Here is an 18,279-nt window from a genome sequence, read left to right as displayed (position 1 = left end):
TTGGCTCTTTTCTTTCAGAAAAGAAGGTTGTTGCTTTTTTTTTGTTTAAGTTTTTCTCTTTGATTTTGAAACTGTTGAACCAACCAGCTGATTTAGAGATATGTAGCCTTTTCTAAGGCCTTTTGGTAACCTTGGGGTTGTTGTCATCATCACTCTCCCTGATGGGCCAGGAGGTACTATCCAAGGCCAGAGAATGAAAACATCTTCCACAGGACCCCAAGATGCCCAGCAAAGACTATTTTCTTGGAGTGATTACATCTGAATTCTATACATCTTCTCTATCCAACTCTGAAACCCCACAAGAAATACTGTCACTGCACTGAGAGCCTCGTGTCTCAGCTGCATTTGAGAAACTTATCAAACAACCATGCGCGGAGAGAGGAGAGGCTGGGCCAGAACTGGTCTTGGTCCTTATCCATCTTTCTGAACACGCAGAGATGTTTCACTTTCATGGGCAGGATATCGGTGACTTCAGCTGGCCCTTCCTGAAATGCTGATTAGGGTTGCATGTTGCCTCTTGGGAAGCCAGCCTTGGCTCTGCTGCGGGGATCCCCTCCATCCCCATCATTCCGGAATGCTGTCACCTTCCTCGATGTGGTCTCACCTTCACCTCTACTTCCACTTCGCCATTCCTCGACAACAGAAAGTCATATTTACCAACACCTTGTCTGCAGACAGGGCTGTTTTACCAAGATTATACATGTAGAAAATAGTTCTTTAAGCTGAAACTGCTCTGCAAATGTAAAGTGGTGATGTTGCTAACAATACTTCTACTTGCTGACCCTTATTCACTCTCCACTATCACCTTATTTTCCAAACCAAAAGCCTTTTAGGGGCTCCGAGTTACTGTTTTTCCTCTTATGGTTTATGGAGAGTTAACTTTGTGTAGTGGTTAAGAACATGGGCCAGTAGACAGATTCGGTTCAAATTTTATTCCTGCCTCTCCAGCTATGTGACAGGAGTGGTTATTGTGAGACTGTTTTCCTAAACTCTAAGTAGGGATACTAAGAGAATCATCCTTTCAGAATTGTTGAGAGGCGTAAATGGATATTGCAAGATGAAGCACTTAGCGTAGAGCCGGGCACATATAGGTTCTCAGTAAGTAATTAGCTTTCATTGCTTTCTGGGTATTTGGAGTTCTGTTATTCTAATGGATTTTGTGCAAAGTCAGCAAAAAGGAGCAGACTTTCATAACTTAATTAATTGTAAAATCTCTCCCATCCTACTCTTTTGTCTATATTTATCTCACCCTGAATGTGAACTTGTATTCATTAAATGAACAGAGAATGGTATTTTTGCCTTTTAAAAAAAAAAGAGTGTGGCTCACCGGTTGAGCGTCGACCCATGCACCAAGAGGTCGCTGGTTCGATTCCCAGTCAGGGTACATGCCCAGGTTGTGGGCCCAATGCCCAGTGGGGGGGGCATGTAGGAGGCAGGCAATCAATGTTCTCTCTCATCGATGTTTCTATCTCTCTCTCCCTCTGCCTTTCTCTCTCTCTAAAATCAATACAGAAAAAGAAAAGAATGTTGTACTGATACATACTTTTTAATGAAATCATGGAATAATATAATTTTTTTACAAGCCCAATATTCAGATACCCGAGGACTCTTTCCCTGGCTTCCAGTCCTGATGGAGCTGGAGGGTAAAGTTCATGAGGTGGTCCCTGCAGGCCGTGGTCCTCTGTCAGGCCCTCCCTGCAGGCCACTGTTCTGTCTGGACACACTTGGGTTCCTCTGTGCAGCACATAGGTTTCTGGGGGAGAGGCCATGGACAAGGAGCTACATGATACACACAGCCCAGCCTCTCCTTCTTGGGCATCTGTTCCCGCTGGGCATAAAATAAGAGGGTGCATTATATCTGACTGGCATTTCATTATTTGTATATTCATGTTTGGTGTGGAGTGAAATTAGAAATTCTTAAGTGGTCATTTGAAAAAGACCTCTAAATCTAAAATTTGAACAATTCTGCTTTCTGGGGAGATGGTTAAACAGTGATGCTCATGCTACCAAGATGGCATTTTAAACCATGTTTATTAAATCTGCAAATCTTGTTTTATAATTTTGTTACAGATTGATGTTCTCAAAGCAGATCTGGAGAGTGCAGAGTGGAAAGTTTTGGAAAATCTTATTTTGGAAGATGTCCTTGAACAGATTGGACAGCTCATCTTTGAGATCCACCTCCACTGGCCTGGGTTCGAGGTCAGCGGCAGTGACAGTAGTGTCGTGCGGTTCTGGTACAGCCTCCTCAAAGAGTTAGAACTAAAGGATTTCAGGCTTTTTCACAGTTACAAAGATTTATCGAAGCCTCAGATATTCCTGAAGAAAGACATTTTCAATGCAAGTAGCTGTTACACTCTCAGTTGGGTAAATACAAGGTGGAAATAGGATGTAGGACTTCATCAAGAACTCAAGGAAGTATTTGCAGAATGGAGTGTGTCCATGATACTACTAGTCATTTTACTCGTGTAGTCTCCCATTAGCCTGTTACCTGCTTGAGGTGGGCATTATTTTTGTTTTTGTGGTGCATGTAGCCTGGCACCTGCCATTTGGTAGGGACACAGTTAACCCTTGTTGAGGGGTGGGCACAGGAACTGGCCCTCATGGGCCCAGACCCAGGCTCTTTGCCTGTCTGCCTCTAACAGAGTGGGGGTATTTGTCTTCCTTCACCTTAATTTGGAAGATCGTCCTCCACTTCAGTCTTTTTCAAAAATTCATTATGCATCTGAATTCACCAACATATATAAAAAAGAAATTATATATATTTTCCACGTTTACTGGGTTGATGAGATCTTCAGTTTGTAGCCTACTGTTTAAAATGAGACCTTTCATTTGACTTGAACTCACCTCTTTCAGGTTCTTTTTGTTCACCTTGTCAGTAACATCCTTTACACCTTATAGATTTCATTCATTCCTCCTCAGCCTTTACCAGGCCATGCCATGGTTTTCTAAGGACCACTGAGACTGAGAGCTGAGACACACCGAATTCTGTCACTGACTTCGACTAGACTAGCGAGAGCTGCGACTCAGCATTCTTCGCATCGCAGCCTTACCTCCCCGTCTGTTCCTCTGAACTAAGCACAAAGCAGCATTCGAGTCTTGACTGTTGCCTCTTCTGACTTCAGACCTGATTTCTCAACCACAGACTTCCCTGTGCTGTCAATTCTTTTTGTTTGTTTTTTTGTTAATCCTCACCTGAGGATATTTTTTCCATTTATTTTTGTTTTAGAGAGAGTGGACAGGAGGGAGGAGACGGGGGGAGAGAGAGAGAGAGAAAGAGAGAGAAAGAGAGAGAGAGAAACATCAATGTGAGAGAGACACACCGATTTGTTGCCTCCCACATGTGCCACATGTGCCATAACCGGGGTCGGGGATTTAACCTGCAGCCCAGGTATGTGCCCTTGACTGGAAATCCAACCTTCGACCCTTCAGTCTGAGGGCCAATGCTCTAATCACTGAGCACACTGTCCAGGGCTGTCAATACTTTTATTTTTTAAATACATTATCTCAAAGATTAAATGTGGTTTTTTTTACTACCAGTTGGTGTTTGGTATAAGTCTGTGATCCAAGGCCAGAGTTTCTTCCCTGGGATGGTTATTCATTCTTCAGTAGCACCAATCCTTTTTACTTAAAAAAAAAAAAAAAGCGCCCTAGCCAGTTTGGTTCAGCAGTTATAGCATCGGCCCATAGACCAGAGTGTCCTGTGTTCGGTTCCCGCTAAGGGCTCATACCTCAGTTGCAGTTTGTCCCCCGCCCTGGTTGGGATCGTGTGGGTGGCATCCACTCGTGTCTCTCTCACGTCGAAGCAGAAAATGCAGGTTCTCAGTAGTTCAAATGAACTTTTTCACTTCTATTTGAAGATTAGACATTTACCCCCACGAATAATGTTCAAAAATCCTATTTCAAATAAATTAATTAAATAATATAAAATAAATCAAAGTATCACCTAATACGTTAAGCATATTTTCTGATACTTTTAACATACTGACAGAGCAGGGAAACCATACATGTTTGTTCAAGAAATTTGGGGAGGGAATAGAATACTGATTACTACTAAACTTTATTCCTTTTCCTGGATTTTTGTCTAATTCTATCCCAGACATTCCCTGGGTTGGCTTTTTGTTTCTTGCAGCAGTTTGAAAATACCATTACTCAAGTGAGAAACCAAAATATTTTAGAGTTGGATGAGCTCACTAACTTAGGTTCAAAGGAAATAAGACTTTCTGAATTAGTGATGATTTTTAAAAATATAAATGAGGTTTTTATTTAAAAACCCATAGTAAACTAATAAAAGTAATTGAGGTGGGAGGACCAGCTTGAATATGTGTGATGTGTAATAGCAGTTCAGTTGCTTTTAATGTCCATAGGAATTTCATAAATACAAAGGGTCCATACAAACTCTGAAGTTATTGGCCTGGCCAGTTTGGCTCAGCGGTTAGAGCATTGGCCTGCGGTCCAGAGAGACCCGGGTTCGGTTCCCGCTAAGGGCATGTACTTCGCTTGCAGTTTGTCTCCGGCCCTGGTTGGTTGTGCGGGTGGCAGCCACTCGATATGTCCCTTTCACATCGATGTTTCTCTCTCTCTCTCTTCCTCTCTCTTCCTTCCACTCTATCTGAATAAAAAATGGAAATAAAACAAAACAAAAAAACTCTAAAGTTATGCTGTTGGTTTGCATGGCATAGCCTCCAAAACAAAGTTAACTTTTAGTCCACTTCCTGTTAGGATTATATCACAGATTCTCTCTTTTTTATTTAAGGAGCTCTTTTATTTTTTTCATAAAAATTTTATACACTGAAGAATATACAGTAAACCTTTTTATACATTAAGCCTTTTAAACCTTCTTATACACTAAAGTATGAAGTATACTGATCTTAAGTGTCCAGAAATGTACACACCCATATCAAGATTTTTGTTGTTAATTCTCACCTGAGGATATTTTTCCCATTGATATTTAGAGAGAGTGGAAGGAAGGGAGGGAGGGGGAGAGGGAGAGAGAGAGACAAACTTCCATGTGAGAGAGACATATCAACCGGTTACCTTTTGCATGCTGACCAGGGCTGGAGATTTAACCTGCAACCCAGGTATGTGCCCTTGACTGGGAATCAAATCCGCTACCCTTGGGTCCATGGGCTTATGCTCTAACCACTGAGAAGCCCTGGTCAGGGCCATATAAGACTTTTTTATTCATGAGCTTGAAGATTTATGGCATTACTAAAAGCCCCCTTTGTATAGGGCAAGTTACCATTTATTCCAGATTGGTGGTACAGGACATTGACATCATAAACAAAAAAATAAAAAATATATATACATTATATAAATATACATTATAAATAAATATATATATATTATATATACACACACACACACACATACACACATACACACATACATACATATTTGAAGCAAGAATGGGTGGACAAACTCAAAATAAATCACAAACACACCCACCCACACCCACCTACTTAGGCAGCCTGTTCAATAGTTATTTGTACCTTTTTATGCTTATTTCTAAGACTATCATTCCCTTTATGGAGAGTTTGAAGTTTATGATGAATTTTCTGACTGTTGCTATGGTTTCCCTGCCTCTAGAATTTATTTTGCTTATTGTGTTGGCCAGGGTTTCTTAACCTCAGCACTGCTGCCATTTTGGGCTGGATAATTCTTTGTTGGGGGAGGGAGGCTGTTCTGTGCACTGGCGGGTGTTTAGCGACATCTCTGGTTCTCCCCACTAGATCCCAGGAGCACTTTCCCCGTCTCTTCAGTAACGACAACCAGCTATGTCTCCAAATGGTGCCAAAGGCCCCCTAGGGGGCAGAATCCCCACCCTGCAGAACTGGTGTAGGGCATAAGAAACGGTCTAGGTCACCACAGCAGTGGTGTCTGGGGAGATCCTGCTGGTGAAGAGCAGGCAAAACCACTACAAAAGAACAAACAAAACACAAACACACAAAATCAACAGCTGCTATTTTGAGCACTTACTATGTGCCCAGCAGTGTCATAGATTATTCCTAATTTTCCCAACAACCCTCCAAAGAAGTGTAATTTCCCCAGTGACATATACATGTAAGGAAACTCTGAGAGGTTGAATAGTTTGTTCAGATCATTCATCTAGTAGACGGTGGGGCAGGGATCCCCATCTGGGTCTGTGAGACCCCAGAGCCTGTGCTGGCCCCTCCACAATGCTGCCTCAACAGCCTCTCATAAATTTAAGATGCTTCTTTCAAAGGATATAGTTTTGCCTTCCTGTTAGGAAATGGGGAAAAAACTACAAATACACTAAGACCAAATCTGTTAGAGCTGGGGTTATTTTTGTAGCGTGCAGGTTTAATTCAAACAATCTACTTAATTAAACTATGCCTGCCAAATGGAGGCTCACTGAAAAAATATGGAGACCCAACAAGTTCCCTGTCAAGATATTCAGGTTGCCAGAAAAACTCTCACAAGGCCTTGGAAGTGACTCTTGGCCCTGGCTCGTCGCAATACTTGGCACGTTACCTCCTGGGTTTACGAAGGGCACACTCACTTGGAAGTGCAGTGTGAATTCCCTTCGTTTCAAACTCATTTTTGGTCCTAGATAAATGAGCTTGGATGTGACAGTCTGTGACATAACGCTTACTAGAGCAATGCTCATAACTGGATCTGAAAATACAAATTTAATAATGCTGTAATCCAAAGATAAAAAAAAAGTTTTTTTTTTCAAGTGAAAAACGTAAGAGGATGTAAGTGATTCAGAGGTCACCTGTTAGCACAAACTCTGTTACAATTTGAGGTTCGAGTCAAAGAAGAACAATTTTCCCTTTCCCCTTTTCTCAGAGAGATTGTATTTGGTGAAGTTGTAGTAGGTCATCATATAAATATTTGTAGCTATTTGACATGTTCAAGTGAAGAGAGCCAGGGAGAAGTCAACAAACTTCCATTAGAGTTGACTGACGATCCATTAGTATTTACATCAGGGTAGAGCAAAAGTAAATTCATGAATTTGCTGTGTTTAGTTCACACTGGCTATTCGTGTAAACATTTCTGCCTTGGTTGTAGAGTTTAGTATATAGTAAGTACAGTTTAAGATTTGCATATCCTAAGTATTACATGTTTGGATTTTGCAAAGCTTGGATTTATACCAGAAAACTAGCCTCATCATATTTTGCCAGATTGAAAATGAAGGCCTCATTTAAACAGAGTATTATACTTAACAATATAATGGTAGCTCCAAGCTCAATTAATATAATTGTTTTTCTCTTCTTCTGGAGATAAGTTTATGTTTGCCTTTTTAAGAATAACATAATTGTTTTGTATTAGCCAATTGCTGGCTTTTTGTGAATTTGATAAAATATTTAAACTTCTGCTAAAATGTCTTCTTTTCTAACATTGAAAGAGGTACTTGAACTTTACTTATCACATGAAATCATACCCTCAAATTCAGTATATTCTTAAACTGCCTAAATGTAGAAATTACTGAAATTCTTTAATGTTATTGCATTTCTGTCCTTAAGAGAAATAAATCAGGCAAACTTAATGTCACACTTGATGTTTGGCACTAGATGGAAAAATGCTAGTCCTCAACGCATTAAAACCAATGCTGTGTAAAACTAGCAACTTCATATTTTTGTATAAAATACTTTAAGTTTGTTTTTAGTAACTGGTTTTGTGCAATACGATTATCTGAAACAATAAGAGATTTTTTTTTTTCCTGTCAAGTTTGTCATCTAGACTACATAGGGCAGATAGGCAATCAACATGCAGTAGGGAGCTGTAGCGGTTGGTAAATAGTGGTCCTGAGTCATTCTCCTTCACTGTCGTCCCTCCCACAGGACCCCCGACCTCTTTAAGACTGAGAATTAATGCACAGCACACCAGGCAGCTTCCAGGACCCTGCCCTAGCACAGCTTCTGTTCTAACTGCTCTGTGTTCTATGTTACTGGTCATTGGATATTTTGAGATCACCCCTGGATGGGTATATATGATGAGCAAAGGTCCAAGTGGGTTCTATAACATTAATGAAACCATAATTATGTAAAAAATAAGCTATTATCTATAAAAGACAATATTATTTTTCAAGGATTGATGTCAGATCAAACATGGTTTCCTCAGGACCCCACCCCATTTTCCACTCCCAGCTACGTGTCCCTGCAATGCCCTCGACTCTCCCCATCTCTACACACCTTGTACTCTAATGTATCTGCTTCTATAATGGCTCTTTTCCAGCAGACTGTAAGCTCCATGAGGGTCGGGCCCAGTCTGTAGCCCCAGTGCCTTCCAGGGAAGAGGTGCTCAGTAAATAAATATTTGTTGAATATGATAAAGAAATCGATTTCACATAGGATTTTTCAGTGAATGTATTTCATCAACATTTGTTACTGAAATTTTTCTCTGGCATTAAACACATCTTTGCAATTTACATATACCACTGTCTCTTATGTTGATTAATTTAAACTTAGACACAATTTATCCTTTTCTTGACATGGTTGTTTATTGTGCGGCTTCTGGTAGTCCTCATTCCTGATGAAAGGAGGCTGCCCTGGAGGTCTTTCTTGGGGACTTGAGAGCTATATAATAACTGACTTAAATACATACAATAATAATCAAAGGCTCACTTACTACTAGAAGGTATCCTAGGATATTAAACCTCAATCTTTGCTTCTCATTCCTCATTGTCCTTTCTTTGTACCAATTCCCCGAAAACAAACCCTTAGAGTCAGTATATAAAACCACAGTTCCCAGCCGCACGGAGAAAATTTTTGTTCATGAGGGAAGGAAGGTATGATGATGTGAGGCTCCTGAGGACAAGGGTAGGGACTGGGATCTCTACAAAAATAATTAAAAGAGATGTTCAGAGAGTAAAAACAAAGTGATAAAAGGTAGTGGGTTCTCAAAACTATCTGAAGTATGACTAAGGAGCATCCTTCTAAGAAGTTAGAAGGGGGTCCAGCTCTAATGGAAGAGGCCGTGAGACTGTCTTTTTTTTTTTTTAATCCTCACCTGTGGACATTTTTGCATTTATCTTCAGACAGAACGGGAGGGAGAGAGGGAGGAAGAGAGGGAAACATCGATGTGAGAGAGACACATCGAGTGGCTGCCACCCACACGACCCCAACTGGGGCCGGGGACAAACTGCAACTGACGTATGTGCCCTTAGCGGGAACTGAACCTGGGACTCTCTGGTCCGCAGGCCGATGCTCTAACCGCTGAGCTAAACTGGCCAGGGCGAGACTGTCTTTAGTTACAAGTTGTTTTACTGAAGGATGAAATAAATACGATCTAAATAGCTGAGTGTTTCTTTTAAACCACCTAAATCAGAGAGAGCAAGCCGGAGTTACAAAGATTATGACACTAGCTTGACAGTTGAAAAACACACAGTTAAGTGGCATCATCTAGAGGAGGCAGGAGAGTAGGATGAGGGGAGGGGTTTTAGCACTGCTGCTAACTGGCTGCATGGTATCAAGTGTCACCTTTTTTGGCCTATTTCCTTACTTAGGTTGGACTATTTAACTTCTAAGGTTTCTTCTAGCTCTAAAAAAATCTCATTATTCTAAGATTTTTATGATTAGAGAAGGCTTAGACAATGGTAGGATAGTTTCCTGATTAGTGTTCTATAATGGGAAGGCATAGGATAAATTCACAAGAATCTGAATGTGATTATTCAGAAGCAAAAGCACAGATAGAAGCCCTGGCCGGTTTGGCTCAGCGGTTAGAACGTCGGCCTGCGGTCCGGAGAGACCCGGGTTCGGTTCCCGCTAAGGGCGCATACCTCGGTTGCAGCTTGTCCCCGGCCCTGGTTGGTTGTGAGAGTGGCGACCACTCGATGTGTCCCTTTCACATCGATGTTTCTCTCTCTCTCTGTTCCTCTCTCTCCCTTCCACTCTACCTGAACAAAGAATGGAAAAATGTCCTCGGGTGAGGATGATAAAAAAAAAAAAAAAAAAAAGCACAGGTAGAAGATGAATCCATGATGATGGCTCTCTAGTCATCAAGTGACGTGCCCGCAGGAAAAGTACCTTTTTGGATAACACACTCAAACCCCATGGCTCTAAACACCAGAACGTTTCAGTCTACAATAGTTTATATGTTGGTGTTTTCAGACTGCCCTACCAAAGTGGCAGTATCTGAAGACATTAGATCAAGTATATACACCTATGGTGATCCTTCTATATGTATATGTGTGTATGCATATATGATATTTATGTACACATCTACACACATTCATATAGGATATATACACACCTATACATACACATGCATATATGGCTGAATGCCAAAGAAAAATCTTCAGACACGAAGAGCTCAGAGGGAGCCCAGAGTCAGAGAAGCAGACAGGAGAGTTCCATGCAGTAGTCCCAGGAGTTCAGTAAGCCAGTGATGACCAGGAGCCCTAGAGATAAGGCCTGTACTGGGGAAAAGGACTGGGCCTGAGACACCTGTCACAGTGAGACCCTTGGAGGGCTACAACCTCCGTGGAAGAGGGTTCCTGAGTCTACTCCCCTAGCACAAGGAAGCCTGATACCTCAGGGGCACATGGCAGAAGCAAATGTAAAACCACTCTTAAGAGATGCTTCAACACAGGCTACAAATGATTTCCTCAAAAAAAAAAAACTAAAAAAAAACAACAAGACCCACTTCAGATGAACTAATAAATATTATAAATGACAAGGAAATGGCCCATAATGAGGTAGAGTTAATAGACAGTAAACACTGGGATTTTTCAGCCCAAGAATGTGACATAGAAAAACAATCATAAAGTATAATATAAATTGTTTAAAACGACTAGAGGCATAAAAAGACTATATAGAAACTGTAAGTAAATAAGATATTCGAAGAACAGATAGATATTAAAAATACAAATAAACCTTTATAATGGGAAACATCATTGGAACGAGCAGTGTAATGGATCGAACAGACTGGACATAGCTAAAGAGACTGGAAAGTGAACTGGAAGCCACATCTGAGGAAACTACCCACAATGCAGCATAGAAAAATATGAATATATGACTTACAAGAGATAGCTCACGAACTGTTTGAATCTTAGAATGCTTCTCAAAAAATGAAGCAGTAAAGTTGTCTGAGCCAATGTGTGTAAAAAGTCGTGCTAGACCTGTCCGTGCAATATGGCAGCCATCAGCCACATGTTGCTGCTGAGCACTTAGATTTGGCTAGTGTGACTGAGAAACTGAATTTTAAATTATATTTACTTTTAAAACTTATCCTTGATTCAATTATTATAAAATTTAGATCTGTTTGGAACAACTTGGCCATATAAGTGTATTTTGTATGAAACATAAAGTATTTGATGAAAATTTAGTGTCTGAATTGAGATGTGCTGTTAAATGTAAAGCATACACCAGTTTTTTCAAAGACTTAGTATGAGAAAAGTAAAATATTAATTTTAAAAGTAATTGAAAGCTGAAGTATTTTTTTTTTTACCATTTTTTTCATCCTCACCCGAGGGCATTTTTGCATTTATCTTGAGATAGAGAGAGCGGGAGAGAGGGAGGAAGAGAGAGAGAGAAACATCGATGTGAGAGAGACACATCGAGTAGCTGCCTCCCTCATGACCCCTACCAGGGCTGGGGAAGAACCGCAACCGAGGTATGTGCCCTTAGCAAGAACCAAATCTGGGTTTCTCTGGTCCACAGGCCGATGCTCCAATTGCTGAGCCAAACCAGCCAAGGCAACACTGAAATATTTTGAATGCTGTTATATAAAACATATTATTAAAATTAATACCTCCTACATTTCTTAAACTATGACCATTAGAAAATAAAAAATTACATATATGGCTCACATATTTCTTTTAGACAGCACTATAGAACATACACTTAAATAAAACGTGTTTGAGATTTGAGTTGGTCTTTCAGATCTCAAATGCTGAAAGCTGGAGAATGGGGAGCGGGAGCTAAATAATTCATTTGAAGATAGCTATTGCAATTATAGAAAGCTGAACATGCAAAGGAGTTATCTCTTCCTGTCACTATAAATGAAGCCACGCTAAGGACTCTGGCTGCAAGTCTTTTCCTTTAAGTTCCAGATAGCGTTGCAGTGTTTAGGTTGAGAAAGTTGTTTCCACAATTATCAAAGTGACTATGTACACAGAAGGTGCACATATAAATACATAAAATGTATACACACACATTCACATATACATGCATAATTATATACATGCACACTTGCATATATTTTTGGCTAGCTAAATTTCTCTGGGTTTACATGTACTAAACAGTGTAATTTCTGAAATATTCAAGATAAAATCAGACTCTACCTCACTCTCATCCTTAGTGTGCATTGATCACCTGGAGACTGTGCTAGACCTGCCAACTTTGACCCTGTGAATGAATATATTTTTAAAATTGCAATCTTTGGTTAGTTCATTCATTTTCTTTATCCATTACATAAAAATTGGTAACATGAGCCCAGCTGGTATGACTCAGTGGACTGAGCATCATCCCAGGGACTGAGAGGTCCGGGGTAGATTCCTGGTCAGGGCACATACCTCGGGTTGCAGGCTGAATCCCCAGTAGGGGGTGTGTAGGAGGCACCCGATCGATGTATCTCACTTCGATGTTTCTCTCTAAAAATCATTAAAGCTTATTTAAAAATTGGTGACATGAAATTTGAGTCAAATGCTGTGACAGACCCTTCTTTCCACTGATTGGATCTTCTGCCTTAATACTGTATTTAATCAATGGTTTTCTTTTTTTTTTTTAATCCTCACCCGAGGACATTTTTCCATTTTTTGTTCAGGTAGAGTGGGAGGGAGAGAGAGAGAAACAGAGAGAGAGAGAAACATCGATGTGAAAGGAACACATCGAGTGGCTGCCACCAGCACAACCGACCAGGGCCGGGGACAAACTGCAACCGAGGTACGCGCCCTTAGCGGGAACCGAACCCGGGTCTCTCAGGACCGCAGGCCGACGCTCTAACCACTGAACCAAACCGGCCAGGGCTAATCAATTGTTTTCTGATCTACCAAGAAAGAATGCTGCAATTAAACTACAACACAACTTTGCTTTAAAAATATTTTTTTTCTTTATTGATTTTTAGGGGGGAGGGAGAGATAGAAACATTGATGAGAGAGAATGTCGAATGGCCGCCTCTCGCACGTCCCCCACTGGGGATTGGGCCCACAACCTGGGCATGTGCCCTGACCGGGAATCGAACTGGTGACCTCTTGATGCCTGGGTTGATGCACAACCACTGAGCCACACCAGCTGGGTGACACAGCATTGCTTTTAAGATGAAGTTCTATTTCAGTCATGTCAAAATGTGAAAAACATCCACCTTTGACGAATTATAGCATCAGTGTTCCACAGGTCTCTCAAGACCCACATTTTATACTACAGATGGATATGTTGCCTGGATGGCACTCCACGCTTCCCTTCCTCATACCTGAATTCATATGGCTCCCCCAACTAACCTTGCTTTTCTTCGGAATTCTCTATCCCAGGTGATGCTGACACAGAAGGTTCTCAGTCCACACTCTGAGAAACACTGTTGTTTAGGAAGAGCCTCTGTAATTATTGCTAGTGTTGCAATCCTTATTGCTGCCAACCAAGGGTTTGCTATTTCACTGTCAATGTTTTCTTTCAGGTAATTTAAACATGTACAGTCATCAACCAGCCTCACAATGCATCCATAGGAATCACTCTACATTCTTCTCTTTAGAGAAGTGCCTGTTTGATGTTACTCCCTGTCTCCTTATTTAAGACAAAATATCCCCAGCTTGTGCTCCAATATTTAAATATTCATCCCATTAAACCTTTCACTAAAGTATCACTTCTATTCTAACTTGAAGAAGGAAATCTATTCTGAGTGTGACAAAAAGAATGCACACAATAAGGAAAAAGAGTCAGATGGTGACTACTTAATTCCAGTAACGTGATCTTGAGACTTATTTATGCTGGGAAAGAACCCCACTCATTTGTGTACTCTAAGGTGAGTGCCACTGTGACTCCCTGTCACCACTAAGTGAACAAATAAAGAATGTTCTGAGGTCACTGCCCTGTATTTTTATTATTTCATCAGAATAAACCCATTAATATAGCATATGTACCTCTAAAGCATCCTTTTTCTCCATAAAATCAAACTGACCCATTTAAAATCTGTAAATGGTTTAACTTGGTGTCTCACCAGAATTAAGACTTAAAAGGAGGCCATGAATAAAAATTGTGATAACACTTTTTATAAAAAATGCTTTATTTAAAAATACGATTTTTGTTTTAAAAAAAGACAACTTTTATACACAGTTAGTTGCTTAGTTTAGAAACAGCCAAAAACACAGTAAAATAAACCCAGATTTAGAAGTAATTTGTAACATACACAATACTGGTGCTGAACAAGATAGTTTAAATATACAGTTCTTTTATTATTAAGCAAATGTGATTAATTCACATTTTTAAACCCAGTGGTCGGGACTGAAGAGAGGTCTTGCCTGAGCGCTTGCCCCTTCAGGAACTGGCAGCCGCCCCCCGGCAGGTGCAGGAATGGCAGCAGTCAGGCAGTGTCTTCTTATTTCTTTGAGTGCTTCTGTGTCCAAAAATACGGCTCTACCACTTTTTTTTTCTAATTTCTGTCTTTGCAATTTACTTATATTTGGCTATAGGACCTGGTCATCTATGCTAACCTTTTAAATTTTATTTTAATTTTTAAAACTGGATGTTCTTAAGGACAAGAAGTGTGAACTGGTATCAACAGCACAAGACTCGGAGCTAATGCTCTTAGGATGTCAACACTCAGTAAGATTTTGGTCTCCCAGTCAGCACTCCGGGCAGCCATGGACCAATGTGTCCGCCACAGTACCGAGACACTTCAAACCACAGTCAAACATCTGATACAGATTTGTAATAAAGCTGGAGAAATGGTTTGCCACACTAAAGTGCTATTAGCTACTATGTTCAAGAGGCTATCTTAATTCCACAATCTGAAGTTTTTAAACCAACCACAAACACTGCTTTTCAAATTGGGAACTCAAAACCATTTCCTGGATTGCCAATTTTACTCAAAGATTTTAAAAGACGTTTAAAACTTTCTAATCTTAAAAAGTTCTGTCAAATATACTCCCAAACCAAATCAGAATAATTTTAAAGCTAAAATATACAACTCTTCAAAGAAATTACAAGTTGATATTTTGATCTCTGCCCTGTCTCCTATGAGGAGTATTTCAGTAGTAACATCTGTGAAGCAATGGTCTAAGAGACCGATTTCTGAAAGTATAGTCAGGTTCTTACTAACAGTAAATACAAATAAAATCCAGTTTTGACTCATTTTCTTGGGTTTCAACTTAGAAAATAACATAATTCTCTTATATACTGATCAGGAAGAAAGTGAAGGAAAGAACTCCGGGCTGATTTGTATTTTACATTGTTTAATAATTAGAGGAATGCTGCTGTGAGAGACTGCTGATTACAACCAAAAATACACAGCACATGTCATGAAAATGGTGGGACTCCTGAAGCCAAAAGATTAGAACTCGACCCACTGGAAATAACGGAAATAGGAACTGTGTGTGGGTGGTTTCATCCTTCTCTCAAAGTCACATTACATTATATACCTCTGTTCCTTACTTCTCTTTTCAATTAAGAGGTAAGTACATGGTACCTTTCGAAGCTAGCTATCTGTCATGAACTTATTACCTCCTTCAGAACCGCAAATCCACTAGGGATTCTTACCCAACTCCAAAGGAATCTTTTCAGTATGTCTTGGGGGTAAGCCCAAACCACCTGCCAATAGTATCTACTTGTCAAATAGAAAACTGATGGTCATTCTCTGTATAAATAATATCTATAAAGAACAAAATAAAATTGCCAATGAAATCATATGAGCCAAATTTACAAAAGAAATTTTTTAAACAACGTGTTAACTTTTATAAGGCCATGTAAGGAAATGATAATCTGTAAATCAAGTTATCATCGAACACATTTAATAATTAAATATAGTTAAATATGATACTGGATCAAAAATAATCCCAGTTTAAGGATTAATCTCATTAATCCCACAATTTAATGAGACCATCCCAACCACAGGTTATGACTTTAGACGTTTCATGAGGATGCCACACTGCACCTATACACACTTTATCATGAGCTTTGAACCGACTGTAGAGTTTTGTGGTCTTCCAGTCCCAGATGTTTAACTTTCCATTTCCATCTCCTGAAATCACATAGCTACAATAGAAAGAAAAATAAATTCAAATTATTCAAACATCTCAAACTGGGACAGCAGAAGAAGAAGAGCAAAAGAGTTTATCTTTTTTACCTTAACATAAAAAAATCAATATGAATATGTAACTCAGTGAGAAGAATAAGGTGGAGCATGAAACAGTCTATAATTTAAACTTCTACTGAAAACCATCCCCACTGAGCAACAATCTATGAGTAAAAAACTTGGACTGAGAGACGCAGGGGCTACAATGAATGCGGTATCACAAGCACTCTCTAGACAGTCAGAAACAGGGTAGGGGAACCAATTTCAGAGCCAGCAAACACACTTAGACCCTTTCCACTATAGTAGACCCTACCACCTTCATAATTACTTTTTGGCTCCAATACCTTTTGAATACATCTAAGACTGACTCAGAGGTAGGAGTCTAAGACCCAATTATCAGGCTAAACATGTAAAGCTACAGGGATTTCTGAATTATTGTTACACCTATATTTTTAAGCTAAGAATGGGTGAATGAATGCAAAGTTTTACTTAGAAAGACTCTAGGCTTCACAGATGTAGTGTGATCTAGAAATATTCAGAAGTTGGGTTTGAGATTTCAGCACAGAAAAGCTGTAATGAAGTTGTTAACTTCAGCAATGCAGTACAGAATTAATTCTTCTGGTGTTCATCTAATCACAGCAATATAACGATTACAGTCTTCCAAGCCTTGCATAGAAAAGCAGAGAGAAAATAAGGCATTGCCCATATACCCAGGGACTTTTGTGGTTAAAGGGCACAGGACTAAACAGTATAAGAAGATATACAAAAGAACTTAAAAAAGCAAAAGGTAATTTTCATAACTTGTTCTTGCCTTTTTATCTGGCATTTTGACAATCTGCATAGTTCTCATACAATTACAGATGTGAAAGTGATAAAGTGTTATTATTTGTACAACAGAGTATATATCATCATATCTAAATATGAGAATACATGAGAAGATTTAAACTTACCTCATGTCTGGGGAAAAGTCCACCTGACAAGCATAGCCTGCTACCATATGGCCCTTGAAAATTTTTTTCTTATTTAATCTAAATCTGTTCTGTGCTCCAAAAATTAAAATTTGGTTGTCCATTGATTGGCATGCTAGCCATTTCCCTGCAAATTCAATAAATAAGACATTTTAGAGAAAAACAATTTTAAAAAGAATTTTTATTCTAAATATATTCAGTTATTCGTATTCTTTTGTTTCCAACTACTTTATAATAATAAGAAAATAAATTTGCCATACCACCTGTAAAGTGTTACAAATTTGTCTCTGGCAAGAGGCATTTATTTATAAAGTAATGGATTTTGCTCATATAATCCCATGTCATTGAGCACTCTTCATACAAAGACATATTTTTGTTTATATAAGGATATACGGATATTCTGAGTTTAGTATTAACAGAACTAAACTAAAATTTTATGAAATTAAATTACTCTGTATTAAATAGAGACAATAGAACCATGGGGAGAGAGACTTCTCTATGTTAATAAAAAAAAAAAAAAAAAAAAAAGGAAAGATCAACTTTAGGTGAGAAAACCTAGGATTATTAAAGAAAACTATACGAAAAAAAGATATGTTTAAAAAAATTGTAGTAACTGTAGTTGAAAGGCCACATTGCTTTTATCTGGCCAGGATTCCCCAAAGCCCCTAAAGCCTAAACTGCAGTATGTTTTTTGCCTCCTATATACCTGTAGACATTGTTAACTAAGGGAATGAGCCTAACAATGCTCATAGTCTGAGTTGGCCTTGTTCAAGATGAACACAATACTGTAAGGGATACTTTAAAAATGTACTACATGAAATATATATGCAGTGACAAATGTGACAAAGTACACAATATGCTGATTACTAAAATAGAACCCAGTTAGGTTGCTCTTCTCATAAAAATCATAGGGCATTTGACAAAAATGATCAATGATTTGCCTGTAGGAGATGCCCTGATACAAGAGCAAACTATTTCTTACTTTCTCTTCCTTGTTCTACACTCACAGTATTTCTGTGAGTTAACAGTGGCTTTGATGACAATGTTGCCCAAACATCAGATCCTCCACTTTAACACCCTCATGCAAAGCTATAATTACATCAGTATACTGTCAGCACATCTG

The 18,279-nt window shown here is 39.3% G+C and overlaps 2 protein-coding genes across 4 annotated transcripts in view; one reads left to right on the top strand and one right to left on the bottom strand.

Annotated features, from left to right (window-relative positions):
• The window catches only part of METTL24 (methyltransferase like 24), a 102,255-nt gene extending 99,643 nt beyond the window's left edge, over window positions 1-2,612 (top strand). For both annotated transcript variants that reach the window (XM_036249224.1, XM_036249223.1), the window contains one exon: window positions 2,071-2,612. In XM_036249224.1, coding sequence (XP_036105117.1) covers window positions 2,071-2,385 — 315 coding nt within the window. In that variant the 3' untranslated portion in view covers window positions 2,386-2,612. The remainder of the gene's footprint in view (window positions 1-2,070) is intronic.
• An 11,624-nt stretch (window positions 2,613-14,236) lies between these two features.
• CDC40 (cell division cycle 40) overlaps window positions 14,237-18,279 on the bottom strand; it is a 48,754-nt gene continuing 44,711 nt past the window's right edge. Inside the window, exons 13-14 of one of the 2 annotated variants that reach the window (XM_036248953.1) lie at window positions 17,139-17,283; window positions 14,237-16,148 (exon numbers count right to left, since the gene is read on the bottom strand). In XM_036248953.1, the coding sequence (XP_036104846.1) occupies window positions 15,971-16,148; window positions 17,139-17,283 (323 nt within the window). In that variant the 3' untranslated portion in view covers window positions 14,237-15,970. The remainder of the gene's footprint in view (window positions 16,149-17,138; window positions 17,284-18,279) is intronic. The other variant, XM_036248952.1, reaches the window with a different exon arrangement.

Source organism: Molossus molossus, unplaced genomic scaffold (genome assembly GCF_014108415.1).
Source record: "Molossus molossus isolate mMolMol1 unplaced genomic scaffold, mMolMol1.p scaffold_m16_p_8, whole genome shotgun sequence".
In the NCBI taxonomy this organism is placed as follows: Eukaryota; Metazoa; Chordata; class Mammalia; order Chiroptera; family Molossidae; genus Molossus; species Molossus molossus.
This window is presented reverse-complemented; position numbering and strand designations above follow the sequence as displayed.